Source organism: Micromys minutus (assembly GCF_963924665.1).
Source record: "Micromys minutus genome assembly, chromosome: 23".
NCBI classification, from domain to species: domain Eukaryota; kingdom Metazoa; phylum Chordata; class Mammalia; order Rodentia; family Muridae; genus Micromys; species Micromys minutus.
The window spans coordinates 12,589,004-12,611,879 of record NC_137958.1 but is presented as its reverse complement, the minus strand read 5'-3'; the positions used below and the strand labels follow the sequence as shown (position 1 = coordinate 12,611,879).

Here is a 22,876-nt window from a genome sequence, read left to right as displayed (position 1 = left end):
GCTAATGGCATCAGAGCCTTACATACTTACCGAGGTGCAAGTAAGCAGTGGCCTCTGTGGGAGCTGGAACACAAGAAGAATAGAGAAGAATAGTGACTAATTGGTGATAAAAGCAAAATCCAGTGACCAGTAATTCCAAACACAGCTGGGGAACTTAGTTCTCAGGAGATAAGCCCCCTAGATGGGGGCTTTTTCCTCTGCAGGATTAAGGGGGGAAATGGTAACAAACCTCCTAAAATAAGATGGCCAGCTTACTTTTCATCATATTTAAAAGTCTTGGTTTCTCCTACAATGAATAAAGCCCCTCATTTTTCAGGCACAGTATCCGGCAAGCTCGGGATATAAATGCGACCTGACAGCTAATGGATATGCCAAGCTCTTTCGAGCACCTATCTCTTGAACCGAGCTGCTTTGGCCATTTGGGTAATGGAAACAAAAGACCATTGCGCACTCCCACCCCCTGAAAGAAGTTGTTGTGGGGGGGCATGACTGATGGAGAGCACAGTGTTCAGAGGGTGCTGGGTGAGGCTGGGTGAGGCTGGGTGAGGAGCGAGGGTTCTAAGACTAGACTGACTAGGAAATGAGGGGGACCTGGAGAGGTTTACGGAGAAGACACGTTCCTCGCTGAGTGTTTAAATACTAGCAGAGGAAGATGAGCAGAGATAAAGGGGGAAGAAGATGGCTTGTGGAAGACCCCAGGGGCAGCATGGATATGAAACACTGGGCGCACAGGATTATGGGATTGGAAGCTGAGGGTATTTGTGGGATTCATCGTACGTATACAGTGAGCTTCCCAACCTCCATGGGCGAAGGGTGAAGGACAGTATGATCACGTGTGTGCATGCAAAGGAACGCAAAGCAACAAGTAGGGACAGACAGGGCCCCGCCCACTCCACATTGCCGACAGTTACTTCTTCCCTGCCCTGCAAGGATTCCAAGTTTGAGGGAATATCAATGCACTGCCTAAATGTAAGACATCATGACATACACTCCAATGTTTTTTTTTAACTTTCAAAGAAAAATTTCAACTAGATATAAAAATCAATTTCTCCCACAACAGGTCAGTTATACAAGACTAAGAATCCAGAATTAACAGCAGTTTAGAAAAAGACAGGTGCCTGTCATATTGCTCCAGATTAACATAATATGCACACCAAAAATGTCTCCATAGGTTTTTAAAAAGCAGATTCTATGGCAAGTACCGTGATTAAATTTTTTAAAGTCATTTGTGGAACTCTTACAAAATGGAAGATAATATGTTTCGTGGTTTTGTGTTTTATGCTGATGCTCAGTGGTTAAGTTGCGAGGGTTCTACCATGACTCATTGAATCTTTAACTCGGAATGAAGGTTTTCTTCAAATAAAAAAAAAAAAAAAGAATACTTGCCACCAAATACCTAAGAATCAAAGATAAGACTGTGGCACACTGGTGCCTGTTCTCACATGTCATCCTGTGCATACAGGTGGAGCAGGAGCATGTCTCAGGTAGCAGGAATAGTCAAAGAACCAAAGCTGAAACTGAGTTTGTTTCTGGTGTTCTGGAGGCAGGGTCTCAGTCTACATTCCAGAGCGGCCCAGAGTTCACTACACCGCCCACTCTGCCACCAAACTTCTAGCAATCTTCCTGCCTCAAGTTCCAAATCTGCTGTACCAGGCTTGACTTAGAAACTTCAAACCCAGAAATATATAGGGCTAGGAAGATAGCTCAGTGGGTGAGGTGCTCGCTGAGCACGTGGGAGGATCTGAGCTGGGCTCTCCAGCAGACATATGAAAACCCAGTTTGGTAGTGCACCTCTGAAAGCCCGGCAGTGGAGGAGGGGCACGAGCAGATCCCGGGTACTGCCCAGACAGTGCAGCTGAACCACTGACTCCCGGCTCCAGGGAGAGACACTATCCTCAAACTAAGGAGAAGAGTCATGAAGCCAGACAGCTATGGCTGGCCTCTGGCTTCTACATACATGCATATACCACATACAAACACATACACACACACACATGCACACGAGCACACACACACAAAGAAAATAAACTAGAAACGTATAATGACTCTACATATTTCCTTATCTGAAGCAATTTTAGATTTTTAACCTGTACTTTCTAGTGTTAGCAAAACTTTAGCAAACAATCCTAGCTTCTTTCTGTTATACTTTTCCCCCCAACTCATATCACATCCCTATAAGTTATATATTAACAATACAAGGTTGGTAAAAAAAATTTTTTTAAATCCATTTGTACACAGTTGTGAAATACACACATGCTTTGCTTCAACATGAACTTAACTTTCTTAAAAAAGAAAACATAAACAGATTTTATCAATATGTGACTATAAAGGAACATGAACTTTTTCAACACTCGACAACCCTTTTGAAGAGTTTTAAGCAGTTAAGGAGAGGCAGGACTGTGATGCTACTTTCAACTGAAAATTTATAAAATCTTAAATAAGCAAGCTATTCTATTACTTACATGCATTTCATACATAAAATTTATACCAGATTTTCAAGCCTTAGCATAAAAAAAATGTTAATGGTCTTATTATTTTGTATTGTTAATATTATATTGAAATGTTTAACATTTTATATAATCTGTGTTAAGTAGACATATTAACTATCTTATTTTTGTTTCATACATGTGGCCACTATAGGATTTAAAGTTACATAAGGCTCACATTATACTTCTACAGGACAAGGCCGAGTTAAGAGTGGGGGGGGGCATCTGTGCTGGTATCTATTAGGGGATCGCTGCTACTCAAAAAGTGGAAACAAAGACCCAGCCACTCAATTCAGTGAAAATCAAAACTTTGTTCATACTCTTTTAAAGCTTGGGCTACCAGAATCCCCCACAATCACAGGAACCTAGGCATGTTAGGAAAACAAGGTTGTACTTAGTCCCCTTTTCAGGACCGTGTTACCCAGAGGTTTTTAAGTCAGCATGTACCTCCAAAGCACCAATAAACTTCAGCCCATTTAGTGAGCGGAATATTCAGTCCAACGAAGACTTCAATACGTTGAGAAGAATAAAAGATATGTTTGAAGTTGAGCTGACTGTTGATATCACTGGGTGATTAATGCCATCTTTGAATCAGGTAAGCAGTCACACACACACACACACACACACACACACACACACACACACACACACACACAGACACACACTCAGGCATGCATGAACGCACATGCGCGCACAGACACATGACAGACAATTCACACACATACAGACTATCAGAACTTTACCTCCTAAATCATTTTGGAATTCAAAGGCCCTAGGTAGTTTTGTCTCATGTGTCTTTTCACCTAATTTGAAATTCTAATGTATTAAATTTCTAAAGCTAAATATGACAAATTAGACGTGGCCTGTGAAGTTAGTGTTTAATGAGCTATGAACCGAGACTTTCATCTCCCCAGGAATAATTTCTTTATTACTTTTTGTATTTTACTGCAATAAAGCACCATTTGACCTTCAAGTATGATAATTAAACTTCCAAAAATGTTATAAATTTGGAATGAAAATAGTTCTCCCTATATTCAGGAAATAGTTATGATCAATATAAAAGATTACTTAATATTTAAAGCAGCTAAATTATCCACAGAAGCCAGCAGTTGTAGCGATTATTTTTCTCTTCCCTTCTTCCCATCCCCCACCTTGATTTGTGTTTTATGGCAGCTTATGCTCTTTCCTATCCTAAAATAAATCGAATGTGATCAGAACAAAAATATATCTTTATGACTTAGGAGAACTCTTTCAGGTAAGCCTGATTCTTTTATGAGCTATCAATCACAGGACCTTAGTGACCAAACCTCGTGACTCACTGTGCTATCAGGCTCAGGTTTGATGAAACAGTCACATATTTTTCAAAAAAGTAGTCATGCTATGAATAACAATTTTGAGTGAAGAAAGAATATAACGTAATATAGAGTTGTTGGGAGATTATAAAACAATTGTTTTGGAATTTAAAAAAAAAAAAGCTCCACACCTTTGTGAACTCAAAAAATTATTTAGTTAACCGGAAGCCCAAGACCTGAGATTAAGATTTAAATAATGTTTTGAGATTGGGGCAACCAGGAGAGAGGTAAGAAGGATGAAAGGAAGTGGATGAGGATGGTGGCATGCAGGAAGACAGAGGCAGAAGGGTGAGGGCACCAGGGCCAGTTTGGAGAGGACCTTGAAAGCCAGACTAAGCTTGGGTCACACGATTTCAGACACAGTTGGTGTCAAGGAAAAAAAATGACTGGATTGAATGATTGTGGTTGCGGTTATGAAAAACCACAGGTGCTTTAAGGATTACTAAAAAGATCAAACAAGTTGGTTCTCAACACGTTTCTGTAAGCATGAAAGACAGAAATGTGCGAAGGATGTCCCCTGAGCACCTGCTTAGTGTTTGGGGTGATTACCAAAGCACAGAACTGCAGTAAAAACGGGCAGAGCCAAGGACAGAAAACGCCCAGGTTAGAACTGAGTTGGAGGCACTGAGATGAAAGTCCTCCACCATGGTTAACCAGGACTATCAACTTGATGAGATTTAGGATCCATGGAGTCTTACCTCTGGGTATTTCCTCAAAGAAGCTTATAAACTGGGTTAATTTAAATGGGAAGACCTAACCTTAGTGTAGGTGGCACCATTCGTTGGGCTGGAGTCCCTAGACAATATAAAGATGAAAATGTGATCGGACACTGGGCGTTCATCTCTCTCTGCTCTGCGACTGTGGATGTAGCAGGAGCAGCTGCTTCACGCCCCTGTTGCTGCCCTTTCTGCACAGAGATGGTCTGTAACCTCAAACTGTGACCAGAACTAAGCAATCCTTCCGGAGGCTTGCTCTAACAGTTATTACGTCGCAGTAATGAGGAAAGTGACTGGAACACGCTGATAGCTAAGAATGATAACAAACACTCACTAAGGTGCCAGACATGCCACGCAGTCCTCGGCAGCATTTACCCTCTTCACTATATTCCTTTGGGATAAAGACTAGAAGACCGAGCTCTTAGCAATGAGATGGGATGACCTGGAAAGCAAGTACTGCAATTCTCCCCCTCTGACAAGGGCATTGAGACACAGTTCCAGAACAGAAATTCACAGGCAGAGCGAGATCCACATTCCATGTTCTCTGTACAGAGATGACATTCCATGTTCTCAGTACAGAGATCCACATTCCATGTTCTCTGTACAGAGATCCACATCCCATGATCTCAACCACATTGTTGTACTGGCCCTGAGTCCTCATAGAACAAATGGACAGAGTTCCAGAGATGAAAACTACAGGGGTGGCGTCATACCGGTATGGATGGCAGAGGTGTGAGGTCACACGAGTGTGATAAGCAGCCCAGGCATGAAATCCCCTGCAGCCCCAGCATGAACACTGTGAGGCACAGGAATCATACAGAAATCAAGAGAGCAGGCAAGATTAGCAGGGCTGGGTTCCTAGTAGGCTATTGGTGTCCTTGGAGATCAGTTCCTGTGGCACTGTGGGGTGGGGTCCTAAGAAACAATGAACCTAAAAATGCTGAACCTATGAGACAGAACAGAAAGAAGCTGAGCAAGGGCCTCAGAAAGCATGGCATGATACATCTTCACTGACTGTGTGTGTGTGTGTGTGTGTGTGTGTGTGTGTTTTACTTATGGGTTTGGACTAGCATCTATATACTACACACTAAGAACAGGGGATGGACGAATCAGCCTCATATTGCCACACAACTTCCATGGGCCTGGTACAGTACCACATATGCCTTCTGACAACGGAGCACAATAAATGCTAACAAATATGACTACATTCCAGTGCTTAAAAAACTATGAGAACCTATATTAATTTGTAGCATGGCACAAGTGTATTTTCATACATACATCAAAATAAGAATGAATTAATGAGTTGCATGAAATAATATTTCACAAGGAAAAATGGAAATATGATTGATGTAGGTTGACAGCAATTTCACTCCCAAGTAATTACATATACTCAAATCTAGGTTCTGTCCTTTAAAATATGAGGGATCCAGCAGATTATAGAGCAGTTAGAGTAGAAAGAGGCTCTGTGGGCATCCAGAGGCAGCCAGTGTCAAGTTCATTTCAGGCATAAATCTTGGTGTTTTGACTTTAGACCAGATAAAGCTGTCAAGTGGGAATGTATACAGCCCCCAGAAATGAAAAAAAGGCTGTTTACACCCTTGTTCAATCACCTTGGAGAAAAATAGCACCAGTCTAAAACACCCTTTTTTGGGAGTCTTAAAAAGCAGCCCAATCCACACAGGGGCACTCGCAGGAAGTTTTAGTGTGGCTGTATGAGGTGGTTCTGTCATTCCTCTTCATCTTGCCAGTCCTGGGTCACTCAGGGACACTGTGTCGTCTGTCAGAGCCCCAGGATGGTCTGTTTTCTCCCCTAAGGGGTACCTTTTCAGACTTTGAGGGGGAACTGGGGCTCCTGGATAGCTTCTCTAGCCTGTTCCCCAGCTCTCCTCGTTGTAAATCTCAAGCCAGGAACAGGAGTTGTGGTTGCTCACGTGAAATTCCAGCCACAAAACAGCCATGGGAAAACAGATGTCTTTGACAAGCAAATCTTTAACCCTGGGAACACTCAGTGAATCGGTTCTCCTTCAGGAAGGTAAAACATAACTCTGGCTAACTCTGTGAATGAAGACCAGTCTAATAAAGACTTTGCATATTAGGTTATTTTTTTTTATTAATTGAAGCTATTGAATAACAAGGGAATAGCAGAGAAGAACCAGTAGATATGACCTAGAATAATATTTAAACTATCACTGACTGACTGACCGGCTGCACTACAATGCAGGAACTGACCCAGGGCCTCATGCATTATTGGTACCATTATTACTGGTTCTACCACTGAGATGCACCCCACCCTGACAGGCACACTGAAAGTTTTTGAGCGACATCTAATTTAAATACCCAGCTTACTCTATGGGTTTCATTGTTCAACTTTACCTCCCCCCTTCTGCCTCGAAGTTTACACTCCCACGATCCTTAAGACAAATGATTTAAAAATTAAAGAATGTGAAGTCTGGTCTGAGGAAACAAGAAAGCCAATGAGCAGAACCCAGTGCTGGCGGACAGCATCTCCACGCAGCCTACCGCCCGGTCATGAAGGTGCTGGAAAGCAAAGCTGTTTGAGTTTCTCTGCATCAGCTGTAAGCCTGAACCATTCCTTCTGGTCCAAAGCACATTCAGCCCTAGCCACCACCATCATCCCAACAACAGGGGGTGTCAGGATGGTCTATAAATGCTGTGCTCCTTTGGGAAGTACGGGGTAACAAATGTGTGTTTTGAAGGGGAGAAGCTCAGAGCCAGTGAACAGGCGTGTACACTCTACCCAATGCATCCTTGGTTGTGCCTTATGAGAACCACCATCCCATTGTCAGCCCTGCTCCCTGACTCACATCTGTATCACACTGGGCCCTAGGATAAGCCTCGAAAGAGTAAGAATTTTCCCTCAGTTTTCAGTGGAGGTCTGCAATGGTGATCATTTTTGTTGAGGTATATGTAATTCAAGTTTTTCTTAAAGTCTGTAATCACAGCACTTGTGTGATGGAAGCAGGAGGATCAGGCGCATTTGAGGATAGCCTCGGCTATGAGTCCATCTCTCTCTAGTCTCTTCCATTTACTTCCAAGGTTTTGGCCCATTCTGAATTTGATTATTTCCTTTGGTCACTTTAAGCAGTATGTCACCATTTCTGTCTTTAAAATCTTGTTGTTGGGCGATCTCTCAGACACCAATTCCTTTGCTTTCCCTTGTTTTTTTCCCCCATCCAGTATTATCTCCTCAGTGAGACCCACCTGATCTGGTGCCACACCTTGTAAAACTGTCCTCTCCCTTTTCCCTGCCTCCCACCCAGCTGAGCTCTGCTTACTGACACTGATGCTCACAACCTCTGCAAGCAATGATGCTCACGACCTCTGCAAGCAAAATGCACCCACGAGCATTCAGTAACCCTTGGAGAGGACTGTTAGGTGATGTCTGAAAGAGCTGAAGCATCTTCTACTTTCATAATTGTGAGTATGTAGCCCCCACCCCATTCCAAACAGCAGTAGCTCCAGGATGGCAATGAGGACACTCTTGTCCCCTGTCTGCACCGTGACTGTCAGAAGAACCCATCTGTGGATTGCTTACTGCTACCTCTAGAACCTCAGAATTTAAGGTGATTTAAGAATAGCAATGCGTGACCTAAAGCTATTCACTAATCAAAATGAAAATCTATGAATGGTTTTCAGAATCTCAGTTTTACTTGTTTACCCACACATTTATCTATTTGTGTGTATGGTAAATGTGTGTGTGTGTGTACATGCATGTGAACATGTGAGTATGTATGCACATGTGTATACATGGTTATATTACCCAGAAGTCAATGCCAGCTATCTGAAACAGGCTCTCTCACTGAACCTGAAGCTCAAGGATTTAGCTAGGCTAAATTAACTGTGAAGGTTTTCTACCTCTGCCATCCTAGTGCTGGAGTTGGGCGTGCAAGCTATGCCTGGTCTGTTGTGTGAATGCTGGAGATCTGAGCTGAGGTCCGCATGCTTGCATGGCAGGCACACTTCTGACTAAGCCATCTCTCCAATACCTTACAGAGTTTTAATACGACAGGACCTACATTTTACAACCAGCATCGATTTAAGGCCCGCTGTTTGGTATCAGCCAGGCTGCCCCACTGTGCTCCATGGGCAATGTTTGAAGGCAAACAGTTCTTAGGAGAGGCAGTGAGTTTTCAACAGTAAGTCCTTTAGGTTAGTACTTCATTATTTATTAAGTGCATGCTGTAAGTAAAGCTTATTATGTGTTAAAGAAAAACAAATTAAGGCAGGATTCCTCTTGCCCAAAGCTCCCAGGTGAGGGAAAGGAGCATTTGGCACTTTAGGATACGAAGGAGACTGAGCACATTAAGAGTCTGAAGAGTCCTCTTATGGGAGTGACATGGGCACTTCCGCATTTGTCTTCCATTCTCGGCAGAAGTCCCTTCCCTCTTCAAAAGTCGATTGGGAATAGGGAGAATTTGTGTTAGTTTCTTATAACTCAAATGACATAATTTCATTGTAAAATTAAAAAAGAATAGAGGGAGGCTTAAGAAGAAAAGCTCTCCATGCACACTGTCTCACGTCAGTTGACTTTGCTGCTGGAGTCTGCCTGTTCCCACTGCTGAGCATGACCTCTGTGGGCTTCTCTAAAGGGGAAGGTCACAACAGTGTAGTTCCAACCACAACTCCCTGACTGCAAAGGACATGTAAAGCCTGAGACCTAAAAGTGAATGACTGCTCACTGGCCTCTCTCCTCCGCCTCAGGAGAGAGAGAGAGAGAGAGAGAGAGAGAGAGAGAGAGAGAGAGAGAGAGAGAGAGAGAGAGAGAGAGAGAGAGAGAGAGAGAGAGGCAGTCCCTGCCATCCAGCTGGTTTAGCCCTACAGCTGAGCCTTGGGGTCTCTTGTGGAACATAAACAATCAGCTTCAGACAACCACACTGTATGCAGACAATGGATGGAGATGGAAACAGGGCAACTTTAGTACAGCCAAACCAAAATGTCTCCTTTTCTTACCTGGCAATCAGAAGCTGGAGTCAGGCAGAACAAGAGACATGAACGGTTAATCTGAGTGCTGGGCGTGTGGGATGAGGCTCACTCAGGGGATTTAGGGTGTGGCTGAAAGGAGGCTGAGTGAGGTGGGGACAGATCTGTGAGCCCTGGCAGAAGCCAGAAAGCTGGGACTGACCTGCAGAACAGTCTTCTAAGGAAGGGGACCAAGGCTGCTGACCGCTTATGTGTTCTGACACCTTTTCAGTATGTTTAGTCCACAATACTAACCTTAAATGATCCTGCTTCCAAGCTCCATAAAACAAAATTTGCTTGGCTTGAATTGTTTAATTTAATTAAGACCAACATACTAAAATACAATGTATAAACAAAAGGCCCTGTGCTGTGGTATTTTTTTTCCATAAATACATTAGGTATTCTTTGCAAAATACACGGAAAACCATTACAAGAAAAATTAGGGTTTTTTTTTAGGAAGCAATGTTTTAATCAAAACTGGAAAGACTCAAATACATGGCTTGTAGCACCAGTTAGCTCCCCTAAAAAAATAGAAGTAGTCAAAGTCTCCCAATCAAAGAAAAAGCTCATGGCCAGATGGTTTTAGCACATAATTCTACCTTACCTTCAAAGGTAAGGTAGGTAAATCTGGACTTCAACAACAACAGAAACAACAGAAAGTCTACAAACCCATAGAAACTGAACAATTCTCTACTCAATGGCCACTGGGTCATAGAAGAAATAAAGAAACTAAAGACTTTTTAGAATTCAGTGAAAATGAAGACACAATATACCCAACTTCTGGGGACAGGATGAAAGCAAAGCTAAGAGGAAAGTTCATAGCACTAAGTGCCTCCATGAAGAAATTGGGGTGACTCATACTAGCAATTTAAAAGCATACCTGAAAGTTCTAGAACAAAAAGAAGAAAGCACACACAAGAGAAGTAATGAATAGAAAATAATAAAACTAAAAGCTGAAATCAATAAATTAGAAACAAGTAGAACAAGATAAAGAATAAACAAAACCAAGAGCTGCTTTTTTGAGAAAATCAGCAAGGTATACAAACCCTTAGCCAAACCAACTAAAAATCAGAGATTCAAATTACCAAAATTAGAAATGAAAAGGGAGACATAAAACAGACACTGAGGAGATCCAAGGAATCAATACATTTTACTTCAAAAGCCTTTACTCCACAAAATTGGATAATCTAAATGAAACGGATAATTTTCTTGATAAATTCCACTTGCCAAAGTTAAATAAAGACCAGGCAAACTATTTAAATATTCCCATAACCCCTAAAAAAATGGAAGTAATCAAAGTCTCCCAATCAGAGAAAAAGCTCATGGCCAGATGGTTTTAGCACATAATTCTACCTTACCTTCAAAGAAGAGCTAATTCCTTAAACTATTCCACAAGATAGAAACAGAAGCAACATTACCAAACTCATTCAATGAGGCACAAACACCTTGATATCTAAACTCAACAAAAATAGGGAACCTCAGGCCAATTTCTCTTATTAACACTGATGCACAAATACTCAATAAAATACTCAAACAGAATTTAGGAACAAATCAAAAACATTCCCCATTATGATCAAGTAGGGTTCATCCCAGGGATGTGAGAATGGTCCAACATATGAAAATATATCAGTGTAATCCACATATAAACAAACTGAGAGAAAAAACCCACATGATCATCCCATTAGATGCCAAAAACTTTTGACAAAATTCAATGCCTTTTCATGATAAAATTATTTGTAGAGATCGAGGATACAAGGCCTATGACTAAACATAATAAGGCAAAGTCTTAGTTAGGGTTTTACTGCTGTGAACAGATACCATGACCAAAGCAACTCTTATAAAGGACAATATTTAATTGGGGGTGGCTTATAGGTTCAGTGGTTCGGTCCATTATCATCAAGGTGAGAACATGGCAACATCCAGGCAAGCATGACATAGGAGGAGATGAGGGTTCTACTTCTTCATCTAAAGGCTGCTAGCAGAATACTGACTTCCAGGCAGCTAGGGTGAGGGTCCTAAGCCCACACCCACAGTGATACACTTACTCCAACATGGCCTCCTTCCTAATAGTGCCACTCCCTTGGCCAAGCATATTCAAACTATGACAGGCAATATACAGCAAAATGATAGTAAACATTAAACTCAAAGCATTTCCACTAAAATCAGGAACAAGATGAGGCTGTCCACTCTCTGCCTATCTCTTCAATATAATACTTGAAGCAATAAGACAATCAAAGGAGATTAAGGGAATTAAAATTGGAAAGGAAGAATTCAAGGTATCATTATTTAAAGTATTTGATAGTATATATAAGTGACCCCCAAAATTCGACCAGAGAACTCATGCAGCTGATAACTTCTTTGGAAAAATAACTGGATACAAAATTAACTTTAAAAATCAGTAGCCTTCCTTTAAACAAATGATAAAGAGTATATGAAAGAAATTAGAAAGTAACATCCTCACCCTTCACAATATAAAATATGTTGGTGCAACTCTAACCAAGCAAGTGAAAGACCTGTATGACAAGAAATTCATGTTTCTGAAGCAAACAACTGTAGAAGATCTCAGAAGATGGAAAGATCTCCCACTCTCATGGATATCAGGATTAATGTAGTAAAAATGGCCATCTTACCAAAAGCAATCTACAGATTCAATGCAATGCCCATCAAAATTCCAACTAAATTATTCACGACCTTGGAAAAGCAATTCTCAACTCCTAGGATAGTTAAAACTATCATATACAAAACAAAACAACAAAAAACTTCTGGAGGTATTACCACCCCTGATTTAAAGCTGTGCTACATAGCAATAATAAAAAAACAATATGGTATTCCCGTACAACCAGATTGATCAATAGAACAGAATAAAAGACCCAGAAATAAACCCACACACTTACAGACACTTCATTTTTTGACAAAGAAGCCAAAGCTATACAATGGAAAAAAGAAAATATCTTCAACAAATGGTGCTGGCCTAACTGGATGTCTGCAGGCAGAAGAATGCAAGTAGATCCGTATCTATCATCCTGCGTAAAACTCTAGTCCAAGTGGATCAAACACCTCAACCAGGTACACTACAGTAGAAGAGGAAGTAGGGAGTAGCTTTAAATGAATTGCTACAGAAGACACCTTCCTGAATAGAACACCAACAGCTCAGGCACTAAGATCAAGAATTAAAAAATGGGACCTCATGAAATTAAAAAGCTCCTATGGGCACTAAACGCTGTCAATGGGAAGAAACTACAGAATGAGGGAAAAAAAAAATCTTCCATCAACCATACATCTGGCAGAAAGCTAATATCCAAAATTTATAAAGAGCTAAAGAAGTTAAACACCAACAACCCAAACATCAACAACCCAAATACCATATCAAAAATATAGTTCAGGGATAAATAGAGAATTATCAACAGAAGGATCTCTAAATGGCTAAGTAACAAGAGAAATGTTCAAAGTTCTTAGTCATCACAGAAATACAAATCAAAATGACTCTGAGATTTCATCTTACACATACCAGGAATGGCTAAGATCAAAAACTTAAAAGACACACTGACAAGGATGTGGAGCAAGGGGAACACTCCTCCACTGCTGGTGGGAATGCAAACTTGTACAGCTACATTGGAATTTTGGCAGTTTCTCAGAAAAATTGGGAATAGTTCTACCTCAAGGCCCAGCTATACAACTCCAGGGCATACACCCAAAAGATGCTTCACCATACCACAAGGACAGTCATTCATCTATATTCATAGCAGCTTTATTTGTTAATAGCCAGAAATTGGAAACAACCCAGTCCCTGAATCACAAAATGGATAATGAAGATGTGATATATTTACACAATGGAATATTACTTAGCTATTAAAAACAAAGGCATCCTGAAATTTCCAAGAAAATAGAAGGAATTAGAAAATATCCTGAATAACCCAGACCCAGAAAGACACACACGGTTATGTCCTCACTTATAAGTGAATATTAGCCATAAAGTACAGTATAACCATGTTACGATCCATAGACCTAAAGAAGCAAGGAGAAACCAAGGGAGAATGCTCAAATCTTGCTCAGAAATGAAAATAAAATAGACACTGGAACTGGATGGAGAGAGGGAACTGGATTGGAGAGGGCATGGAGAGGCGAATAGGGGTGAAGGTCAGATGTGGGGAAAATGGAGGTGGGGTGGGAGGGCTGGGAGAGAGAAGGGAAACTGTCTGGAATCATCTCTGGGACAAGCCTGAGACCTGGGATGAGGAAGACTCCTCGAAGATATGGGGGTGATCCCAGCTGAAATCCTTAGCAGCAAGGGATATGGAGCTTGAAGTAGCCAGCCAGGCAAGACTTCCTGTGGAGGGAGGGGAACATGGTCCCACTCACAAATGACCCCCAAATTTGTCCTGCCTACAGTATATTCACAGATAAAGATGGAGAAGAAACTAAGAGAAGTGCCAACCCACGACTGACCCAACTTGATTCCCACCCCATGGGGAGATCTAGCCTCTGACACTATTAATGATGCTCTGCTATGATTACAGACAGGAACATAGCATAACAGTCTTTTTTTTCATAACTGTGTTGAGAGGCTTCACCCAGCAGCAGATGAAAACAGATGCAGAGAGAGACCCACAGTCCAACATTAGGTAGAGCTTAGGGAGTCTTTTGGAAGAGTTGGGAGAAAGACTGAAAGACATGGAGGGGTCAAGGACACAACAAGAAGATGGATGTTCAGAGCCAACTAACCTGGTCCCATGGGGGCTCACAGAGACTGAACCACCAACCAAAGAGCAGACACATACTGGGCCTAGGTCCTCTACACAGATGTAACACATGTGCAGCTTGGTTTCTATGTAGATACCCCAACAAGTCTTGGGGCTGTCTCTGACTTGGACTCAGTTGCCTGTCTTTGGATCCCTTCCCATGCCTTGTATGGCCTCAGTGGGGGAGAATGTGCTTAGTTTTGACAAGACCTTAATGTGCTAGGGTTGGCTGGTTCCAGGGGAGGGGGTGCGCTGCTTCTTTAAGGAGAAGGCGATAGGGGATGGGAGATGGGGGATGGGAGGTTGGGACTGGGAGGAGAGGTGGGTGGGGGCCGCAATGAATGTATAAGGTGAATAAATAAATAAATTAATGAAAACACTGTGTGCGTGTGAATACTGTTATATAAGATAGGCTTTACCCTCACTCATTGAGAAATTTTTTATATTAATTTTCGTAGCTTTTTATTTTACTTTAAATAGTCCAATCCAATTATAGTACAGCAGACTTGAACTTGTAAGGCTTAAGAGAATTTAGTTTTAGGGACTAGTAAATGTGAATTTGACATATCTTTTTCGACATTATATATTTTCAAAAACGTTGATGCTCCTTGCTTTGTGGTATTCTATATTTTCAGTAAATATTTTTCCCAACACAGAAGAAATTTACACTGTAATAGAATTCTTTAGTCTGCCCATTCAGACATATTTTAATGCCTGCATTCTTGAGAGTCATATAAGAAAAGTTAATTTAACCAAAGGATATGGATCATGGGTATTTGGAATGATAGAGGGGAGTTCTGTGAGTAAAGAATCTGTAAGAAAATAATTAGAATTTTGACAGTAACAGTTTATCAAATACCACATTACTTAGGTACAACCATACTGATTCTGTCTATCTGTAGATATAGGTATATAAGCAACTCATGGTATAACCAACTAAAGCACAGTCAGAGACACTGGAGTGTAATGACCAGAAACACATTCGGCTAGACGCATAAGTGGAAAATTAAAGGGAATTAATTTTTGTACAACTTTACAATTACTATTAAAATGTATCACTTTTAGGACAACTAAAATTGACTCAAAAACAATCTTATGAAATTATAAAATTTCTTTTGGTTCATTTGCTCACAGTGGATATGTTTATCTGTCTGTTAGCTTTATCAATAACTGGTGAATAACTAATGAACAGAGATATGAGCTGGTCAATAACTCAGCTTTAAAACATTGTGATAAAGTGACGTTAATGAAATGACAGCTCAGTACGTAAGACAGAGGACCTGCCATAAACAATGCAGACTAACAGAAACAAGTCCAGGATGATCTTACCTCCTTGTTCACACAGCTGCTGGGCTAATGCATCCTTGAAAATCACCTGGCCCCTATGTGTTGCAGTAGCCCTGGAAATTGAAGAGGAAAAGGTTAATTTAAATGCTTTAATATGGTTGATATTATAATATTTTAAAAGATAACTTAAAGTCCAGAATAAATGCTTAAATCAAGTCGCTCAGGGCCAATTGCTACCTCCAGGTCTTACTTTATAAAGACAATGTGATGTTTGTAGGTTTATTCTGGAACAGCAGGTGTAAGCTGAGCCTGGGTGGAATTGAGGCAAGGATGCTTATCAAGTTCACACTGACGTGAAATGTTTTTATGAGCACAGGAGATAGATCCTCCTAAAGTCTTTTAGGGCTTTTGAAATAATGGTCACTCTAAGATGGAGAGTTAAGGCTAGAAAATGTTTTTTAAGAGAATATTTTCCCCAAACATGGGCTAGTCAGAGCTTTTATAATTAAAGAAACATCTGTCAGAATAAAATGCACCCCCCTTCCACCTAGTGGGTGTACTTGACCATTTGCAGGAGATATGCATCTTTCCTTTCTGCTAATCAGAGCTGTGCATATAGAACACTGAAAACCCGGCTTCTCACGGCAGATCTGTTATTCAACAGCCATAATTGGAAATGTCTTATTTCTTATCCTTTAGGAAGAATGATTTGCTCTCTATATGTGAATTAATTTCCCTTCAAAAGAATTACGTTGAGGTGAAATATATTTTCTAAGTGAAATTAGAGCAGAAAATCATGTTTCCATGAGAAACTTGTTATTTTGTTTTGTTTTGTTTCTTTAGAAGATAAATCATACAAAAATACACTCACTCTCTAAAAACATATTAGCATTAAATCTTTACTCTTGCCCAAGTCATGCTAGGACAAAAATAATTTGATTCTGCTGACATCTGCTGAGAACGGATTATAGACAACACACTGGGCTAACTCCTGAGAGGACAGATCTCGTGGTCCTCATTACCCCTCCACAGGACAACCTTTGGTCAATATCTCCATCTTTGCTGGATCCAATAGGACCTCCCGGCTCCTGACATCCCCCATTTTGGCTCCATGTGGATGAACTTTCTTCCTTCATGCTGTGGGCCTTTCTGATTTCTGTTCTCCATAGAATCGTTCCTGTGGCCCCATGTCACTAATCAAGTTTCAACTCTCTGGAAATAATGAAGGAGCCTCCCATGCTGACGTGTTAATAGGTGACAGGGAGCCACACTAATAGTGCCACTAAGAAAAGTATGCCTTAATTACCACACGTGCACACAATGAATGCAGAGGGCAGACAGGACGGCTGAGGAAACGCACGGGTTGTCTTCAGCTCACAGCATATGGGAAACTTGCGTGGGGTGTCAAGTTCTTGTTATATACTAATCATTATCAAAAAGAAAGCTCTGAACACCCAAGAAACAACTCACTGATCATATGAGGCTCAAAAATGGAAAGGCCAAAAAGTGGAAGCCTCAGTCATCCTTAGAAAAAAACAACAACAACAACAACGACAACAAAAACAAGTGTATAGCACCCACTCAGAGTGGGGTACACCTAGACCTTAAATCATTAATAACCCAAGAGATAAGAAGATAGCCTTGTGGCAATTTTTGGTATTTAAAAATCATTATGTTTAGTCTATGCACACAAAGAAAACTTTGAATGTTACATTTTATTTTATATGTACTTTATGCTTATGGTAACTAGTAAGATTTTAATGCATATTATCAAACCTTTAAAAAAATCAAGTACTGACAAAAATATATTCATATAGTTTTATGCCAAAATTCTTTTAAAAATCTGTACATGTATCTCTTTTATAAAAAACATAAAGTTGTAAGAAAAAAATCAAGTACTGATAAAAATATATTCATATATTTTACGTCAAAATGTTTTTAATAATCTGTACATGTATCTCTGTTTTTTAAAATAAAGTTGTAAGAAAAAGAAAAAGAGGGAAAAATGTAAACATCATATATATTCACCATATTAAACATATAGAATGAATGTGTAGAAAAAACAGACATATAAGGAAATATTACAATCTTTCTGTGTGTATTTGTGTGCATGTATTTGTAAACATGCATGTTTACTTTTATGAGAATGAAAATGAGGCCTAAACATTTGGCTAATCTACGTTATAAACAAAACCTATCGACTCCTTAATCAGTACAGGTTTTCTGTCAAGAGAGAAAGTGGTAACTTTATTTCCCTCTTCAAATCAATTGAACTAAGTGCTTCTGAGATCGATTTCCCATCTACTTCTCATAGCATCGAAATTGTAAACATGTAATTTGAAAGGGTATTTTCAGACATCACTAACTAGCAGGAGAACTGCTCCACATGTAGCACGTGAGAACTGTGCTGGTGGTACCCAAAGTTAGCAGGCGGTCACTGTGCTCCCACAAACAGGCTACCTCACAGGCAGAGGTGCGAGATGAGAGGCCTGCAGCAGGAGCCCCCTCAGCTCTGTCTCGACTGTGAGAAAGCCTCACGCTGCACAGTGCCGCAAGACTTCACACTGTTCTTTCTGGATACCATGGCCCCAGGTCTGGGATTTAATGCCTTTATCCATAGATTTATTTCTGCATCTTTGGTTCAGTGAACAATTTCATAGACATCTTGGTACATACAGAGTAACTGTGGCTGAAGGAACCTTTGAGTTCATCATCTAAGCAAAGTTTCTATTTTTTTAACCGATAATCTGTCTTTTAAAGGCTTATTAAATGTAGTCACAAAGGCAATTTCTATGCAAGTCTATAAGGTGTTTTATGTATAGTCTTGGATCCCCCATCTTCCCTCTTCCTGGCCTCCCCACTTCCGCTGTTTTCCTTCATTCCACTGTGGGTCTGTTTCTATGGCTTCTGTACACACATGTTTTTATTTTTCCACTGTCTAGGTACTAACATTAAGAGAGAAGCTGAATTTTATGTGACTGTCGGGAACTGACTTAATTCATTTAGCATGACTGACGAGCTTCCATCACATTCATTTCTCTGCAGACATCCGAACTTCTCGATTTGTGGGAAGAATTCCATCATTTTAATAAATGGTATTTTCTTTCCCTGTTCTTCTATTGATAGACACCTAGGCTGGTTTCATAGTTTAACTTCTAGGAATGTGCAAGTAACTCTGTGGTGCAGAGAAAACACACACACACACACACACACACACACACACACATACATACCACATCATACCTACACATATAAAGGCATACACACATACAAGCACCAAAAGAACTCTAAATGACTCATGTAACAAATGAGCTAATAAAATGGACGGAGAGTTTATAAAAGTACAAACAGCCAAGAAATATAGAAAAACATTCAGTACCATTAGCTAAAGAAATGCTACTGAAAATTACATTGTGATTCCATCTTACCCTAGTGCAGGATGACCATCAACAAAACCGAGAACGAGGACCCTGGTGAGGGTGCTGGGGTGGGGTGGGGTAATGAAGGAGCTAAAGAGGGTTTCGGCCTCATGGGAAGAACAACACTGTTGATCAATCAAATCCTCCACAACTCCCATGGACTAGATCACCAACCACTGAGCACACACTGAGAGACCTATGGCTCCAGTTGCATATGTAGTAGAAGATAGCAGTGTCTGGCATCAATGTGAGAAAAGACCTTTGGTCCAGTGAGGGTGAGTTTTCCCAATGTAGGGGAATGCCAAGGCACTGAGGTGGAGAGGGTGATTAGGAGAGGGTCCACCCTCATGAAGACAGGTAGGGGGGAGGGGGGAGGGGAGTAGGGTGGGTGAAGGGGATAACATTTCAAATGCAAATACAGAGAGTATCTAATAAAAACTAAATAAAGAAAACAATGGTAAGTGCTTTAGAAGTTTTAGACTGTATTGGTGTTTTACACTATCTGTAGGAATGTTAACTAGTTCAGCTTCTATGGTAGTCAGTGTGCATGTTTCTCAGAAAACTAAAAGCAGACCTGTCATATGACCCAGCTGAGTCATATGATCCCTCTCGGTATTTACCCCAAAAGAAAGAAAAACTTAATTAGCATTCATCAAATGCACATGGAATTCCAAGATAGAAAACTTGAAACTTGAGCTCTGTCTTTGAAGATTAGCTCTCACTCCACATGGTCTGCATAGTCTATTCTTTACATCTTCCTGAGGTATTCTGAAAGCCACAGAGCTAATAGCCCTCAACAGCATATAAATAAGGAAGCCTTGGGCCTAATGCAGGTCATACAGTAGGCTAAAGGCAGACAGGGCTTGACTTCAGGCCCACGGTTTTCAGGACCTGTCAGAACTCCTGTAGGAATCTCCTAGGAGCCACAGAAGGGCAAAGGAGCAGGAAGTGCTTGGGGCACTGGTTCATCCAACTAGAGTGCCTGGGCTGAATATGCTCTCATTAGTTAACGTCGTTCAAGAAAGTGGCTCTGTAATTCTAAACTGCCCAGAGAAGCAGTGAACGCCATGTGCTCCACACAACTATCCCATGTTCTCTACTCTGGAAAAGCAATAGCCAATAGGAACAATAGTTTGGCTGGCATGCACCATGGCTATTAATGTAACATCCATTTAGAATTAAATTTTGCTGCCTGCTAAGCACTGTTGTTGGGGTCTACAGGAATCGACTCAATCCTGACAACATTACCATAAGGAATGTAAAATTCTTCTCATTTTCCTGAAACATGGAACTTCACATGATTTACAAATGTCACAAAAGTGGGGATGAGGTCAGGATTCAAGCCCGGGCTTTCTGGGTGTTGAATGCTTCTCTTAAGGCTATGTTACCTTTTCACTAACCCGACTCTAATGACCAGGTGACAGTAACTCTGTTTCTTGCTGAGGTGGAGCCTCCTTTCAAGGTCCTCCCTTTAAAGTCATATCTGCCGTAGCTTGGACTCTACTTCAATCTTTCAGGACTTTTAATTTAATCTTCTGGATAAGCCAGGTTATTTTCTGGTTCTAGTTAGAATCTTGGCCACAAAGCCAGCAATGAGAAGAAATTTATCTTTTAAATTATCAATTTTGTACGGTGTTCTATGCATATAATCCTAGCATTCAGAAGGCCAAAGCAAATGAACACTAAAAGATTGAGAAAATCCTAAGCTACACACACAGTGAGGTGTAGGCTAACCAGTTCCTAGGGTGAGAACTTGCCTCACAAACATCAAAACAACCAATATTAACATTAATAACACATTCTGGTTCTGCGTTCTCAGCCACAGCACAGGTGCAGGCAGACACACAATCCCCATGTTGCCATTCTCTTTCTAAGCCTTCAGGACACCCCAGTGGTTTGTTCACATGGGAATGCCTCCCCCTGTCATGGTAGCATGAAGCTCTGCAGTGTTAGCATCTTATCTTACCCAGGAAGCAAGCTCCCAGGTTTCAACACTTCATTCCACAAGATGCTCAACTCTCCACCTGACACTAGTACCAGTGACATCAGTCCTACCTAGAACATGGTTAGATCTCTAAAATCATCTAAGGTGGTCTGATTTTGAGTGGTCTATGAAAAAATAGGCATTTTAATACAGATAATAAAATGTATAGTATAATATAGATGTGCACAAACATATACTCAAGAAATGCTAAAATGATTCTGAGAGTCAGGTCCTCCAATTTTGAATCCACAACATATTGTACGAATAGACAACCATGACATACAATAACAAGCCTTATTCACTATCATAATCGCTATTTTATATAATTTGTCGTTCCCTTTGGAGGAAAGCTCGTCAAATCTGGGGTACTAATAGCTGTGTTGCTACTATCTGCACTCAATTTTGTATAATTAGCAGTAATTTTTTCGAAGGAGATCAGAAAATATCCTTATTGTTCAGGGTTCTGGAGTATAGACCAATTTTCTTAAAATATTTCTAATGAGTACTTACATTCTCCAAAGACACAGAGATGCTAAAGCAAATCTGCCAACAAGAGTCTCTATTAAATAAGTCTTTGAAAATTGGGTTTGGCTGTTCAGTTTTATCATTTGACAAACTCCATAGATCCTCAAATGAAGGTTTTAAAATAGCTTGTGCAGTTATCTGGGAAAAGCGTGAGATACCCCCATTTTAACTGAATGGGGCTAGCTGCTGCTCAAGGCACTTGAGCATGAAGTGTATTCACTTTGTTTCTGGTCTGTCACTGCACTCAGTAGGACGAGTTTTAAATACTATGAGTTGCCAAGCATGTGCTACCAGACTATGGACAAGTTCTTTAAACATTCTAGCTTCACACTCCCTATGTGAAGAAAAAAAAAACTTGAAATAACTACTGTCACTTAAAGATATTAATATTCATTCCTTAAGTCTTTCAAATAGAGTTTCGAGATTCTGGGACAGGAAATCACTTCTTTAACCCCCTCTCCCTCAAGAAGCCATTAGTAGTAACTTGAACATAGAAGGAAGTCAAAACCATATTTTTTGGTTCAAATTTTTCTTTCTATGTACATTTCTATTGACATCCAATAATCACCAAAGAAGGAGTACAGAAGATATTTAACAGGATCATCATAAACTCCTAAGATTCACAAGAGAGTTATTTATAGATGAAATGAGTCAACTTGGTCACATCAACAAGAAAAAGAATGGCAGCTGCCTCATCTTAAAACAGAGAACCATGAGGGTTGCTTCTGTTTCCTCATGAGGTCTGACTTGTCCTGCTTTGAAGTTGGAAAGAATGTTCATTAATCAGCTATATGCAGCCAAGCTCACATAATTTCAGTAAGCTAAACCACGGCCAAGCAGCAGTTCAGAACATATATCGAATGGAAGTCATCTGAATTTGATAAAATGTTTCAAAGGAATCAAAGCAAAACAAAATTGCATCCTTGCTATCTTCAAATTACAGCACTTTCTAATGTGAGGGCACCGATATATGCTGACTCTTCAAAAGATTGATGTAGGCTTTTATTAGCACATACTCATGTGTGCTTGCATGTGGTTTTGTGCACCACATAGGTATAGGTATTCACACAGGCCAATGGTGCCAGCTTTCCTGGAACTGGAGTTATGGGTGGTGATGAAGTTCATGATGTGTGTAAGGTAACTTCTTTTATTTTAATTGGATAATCTTTGCATTTACATTTCAGATGTTATCCCTTTCTCTCATTCCCATGCTCCCTCCCTCTCCCATTGTCTCCATAAAGATGCTCCCCCTGTCAACCACCCTCTCCCAGCTCAGCACCTTGGTGTTCCACTAAACTGGTAAAATGAGGCTTCGCTGGACCAAAGACCTCTTCTCCCATTAATTCCAGACAATGCCATCCTCTGCTGCATATGGACCTGGGGCCATG

General features: G+C 40.5%; 1 protein-coding gene across 1 annotated transcript in view; it reads right to left on the bottom strand.

The window, feature by feature from the left end:
• The window catches only part of RELN (reelin), a gene marked incomplete at its 5' end in the record, with an annotated part of 413,261 nt that overhangs the window by 235,523 nt on the left and 154,862 nt on the right, over positions 1-22,876 (bottom strand). The window contains 2 exons of the mRNA XM_080936108.1: positions 31-63; positions 15,603-15,673. Coding sequence (XP_080792234.1) covers positions 31-63; positions 15,603-15,673 — 104 coding nt within the window. The remainder of the gene's footprint in view (positions 1-30; positions 64-15,602; positions 15,674-22,876) is intronic.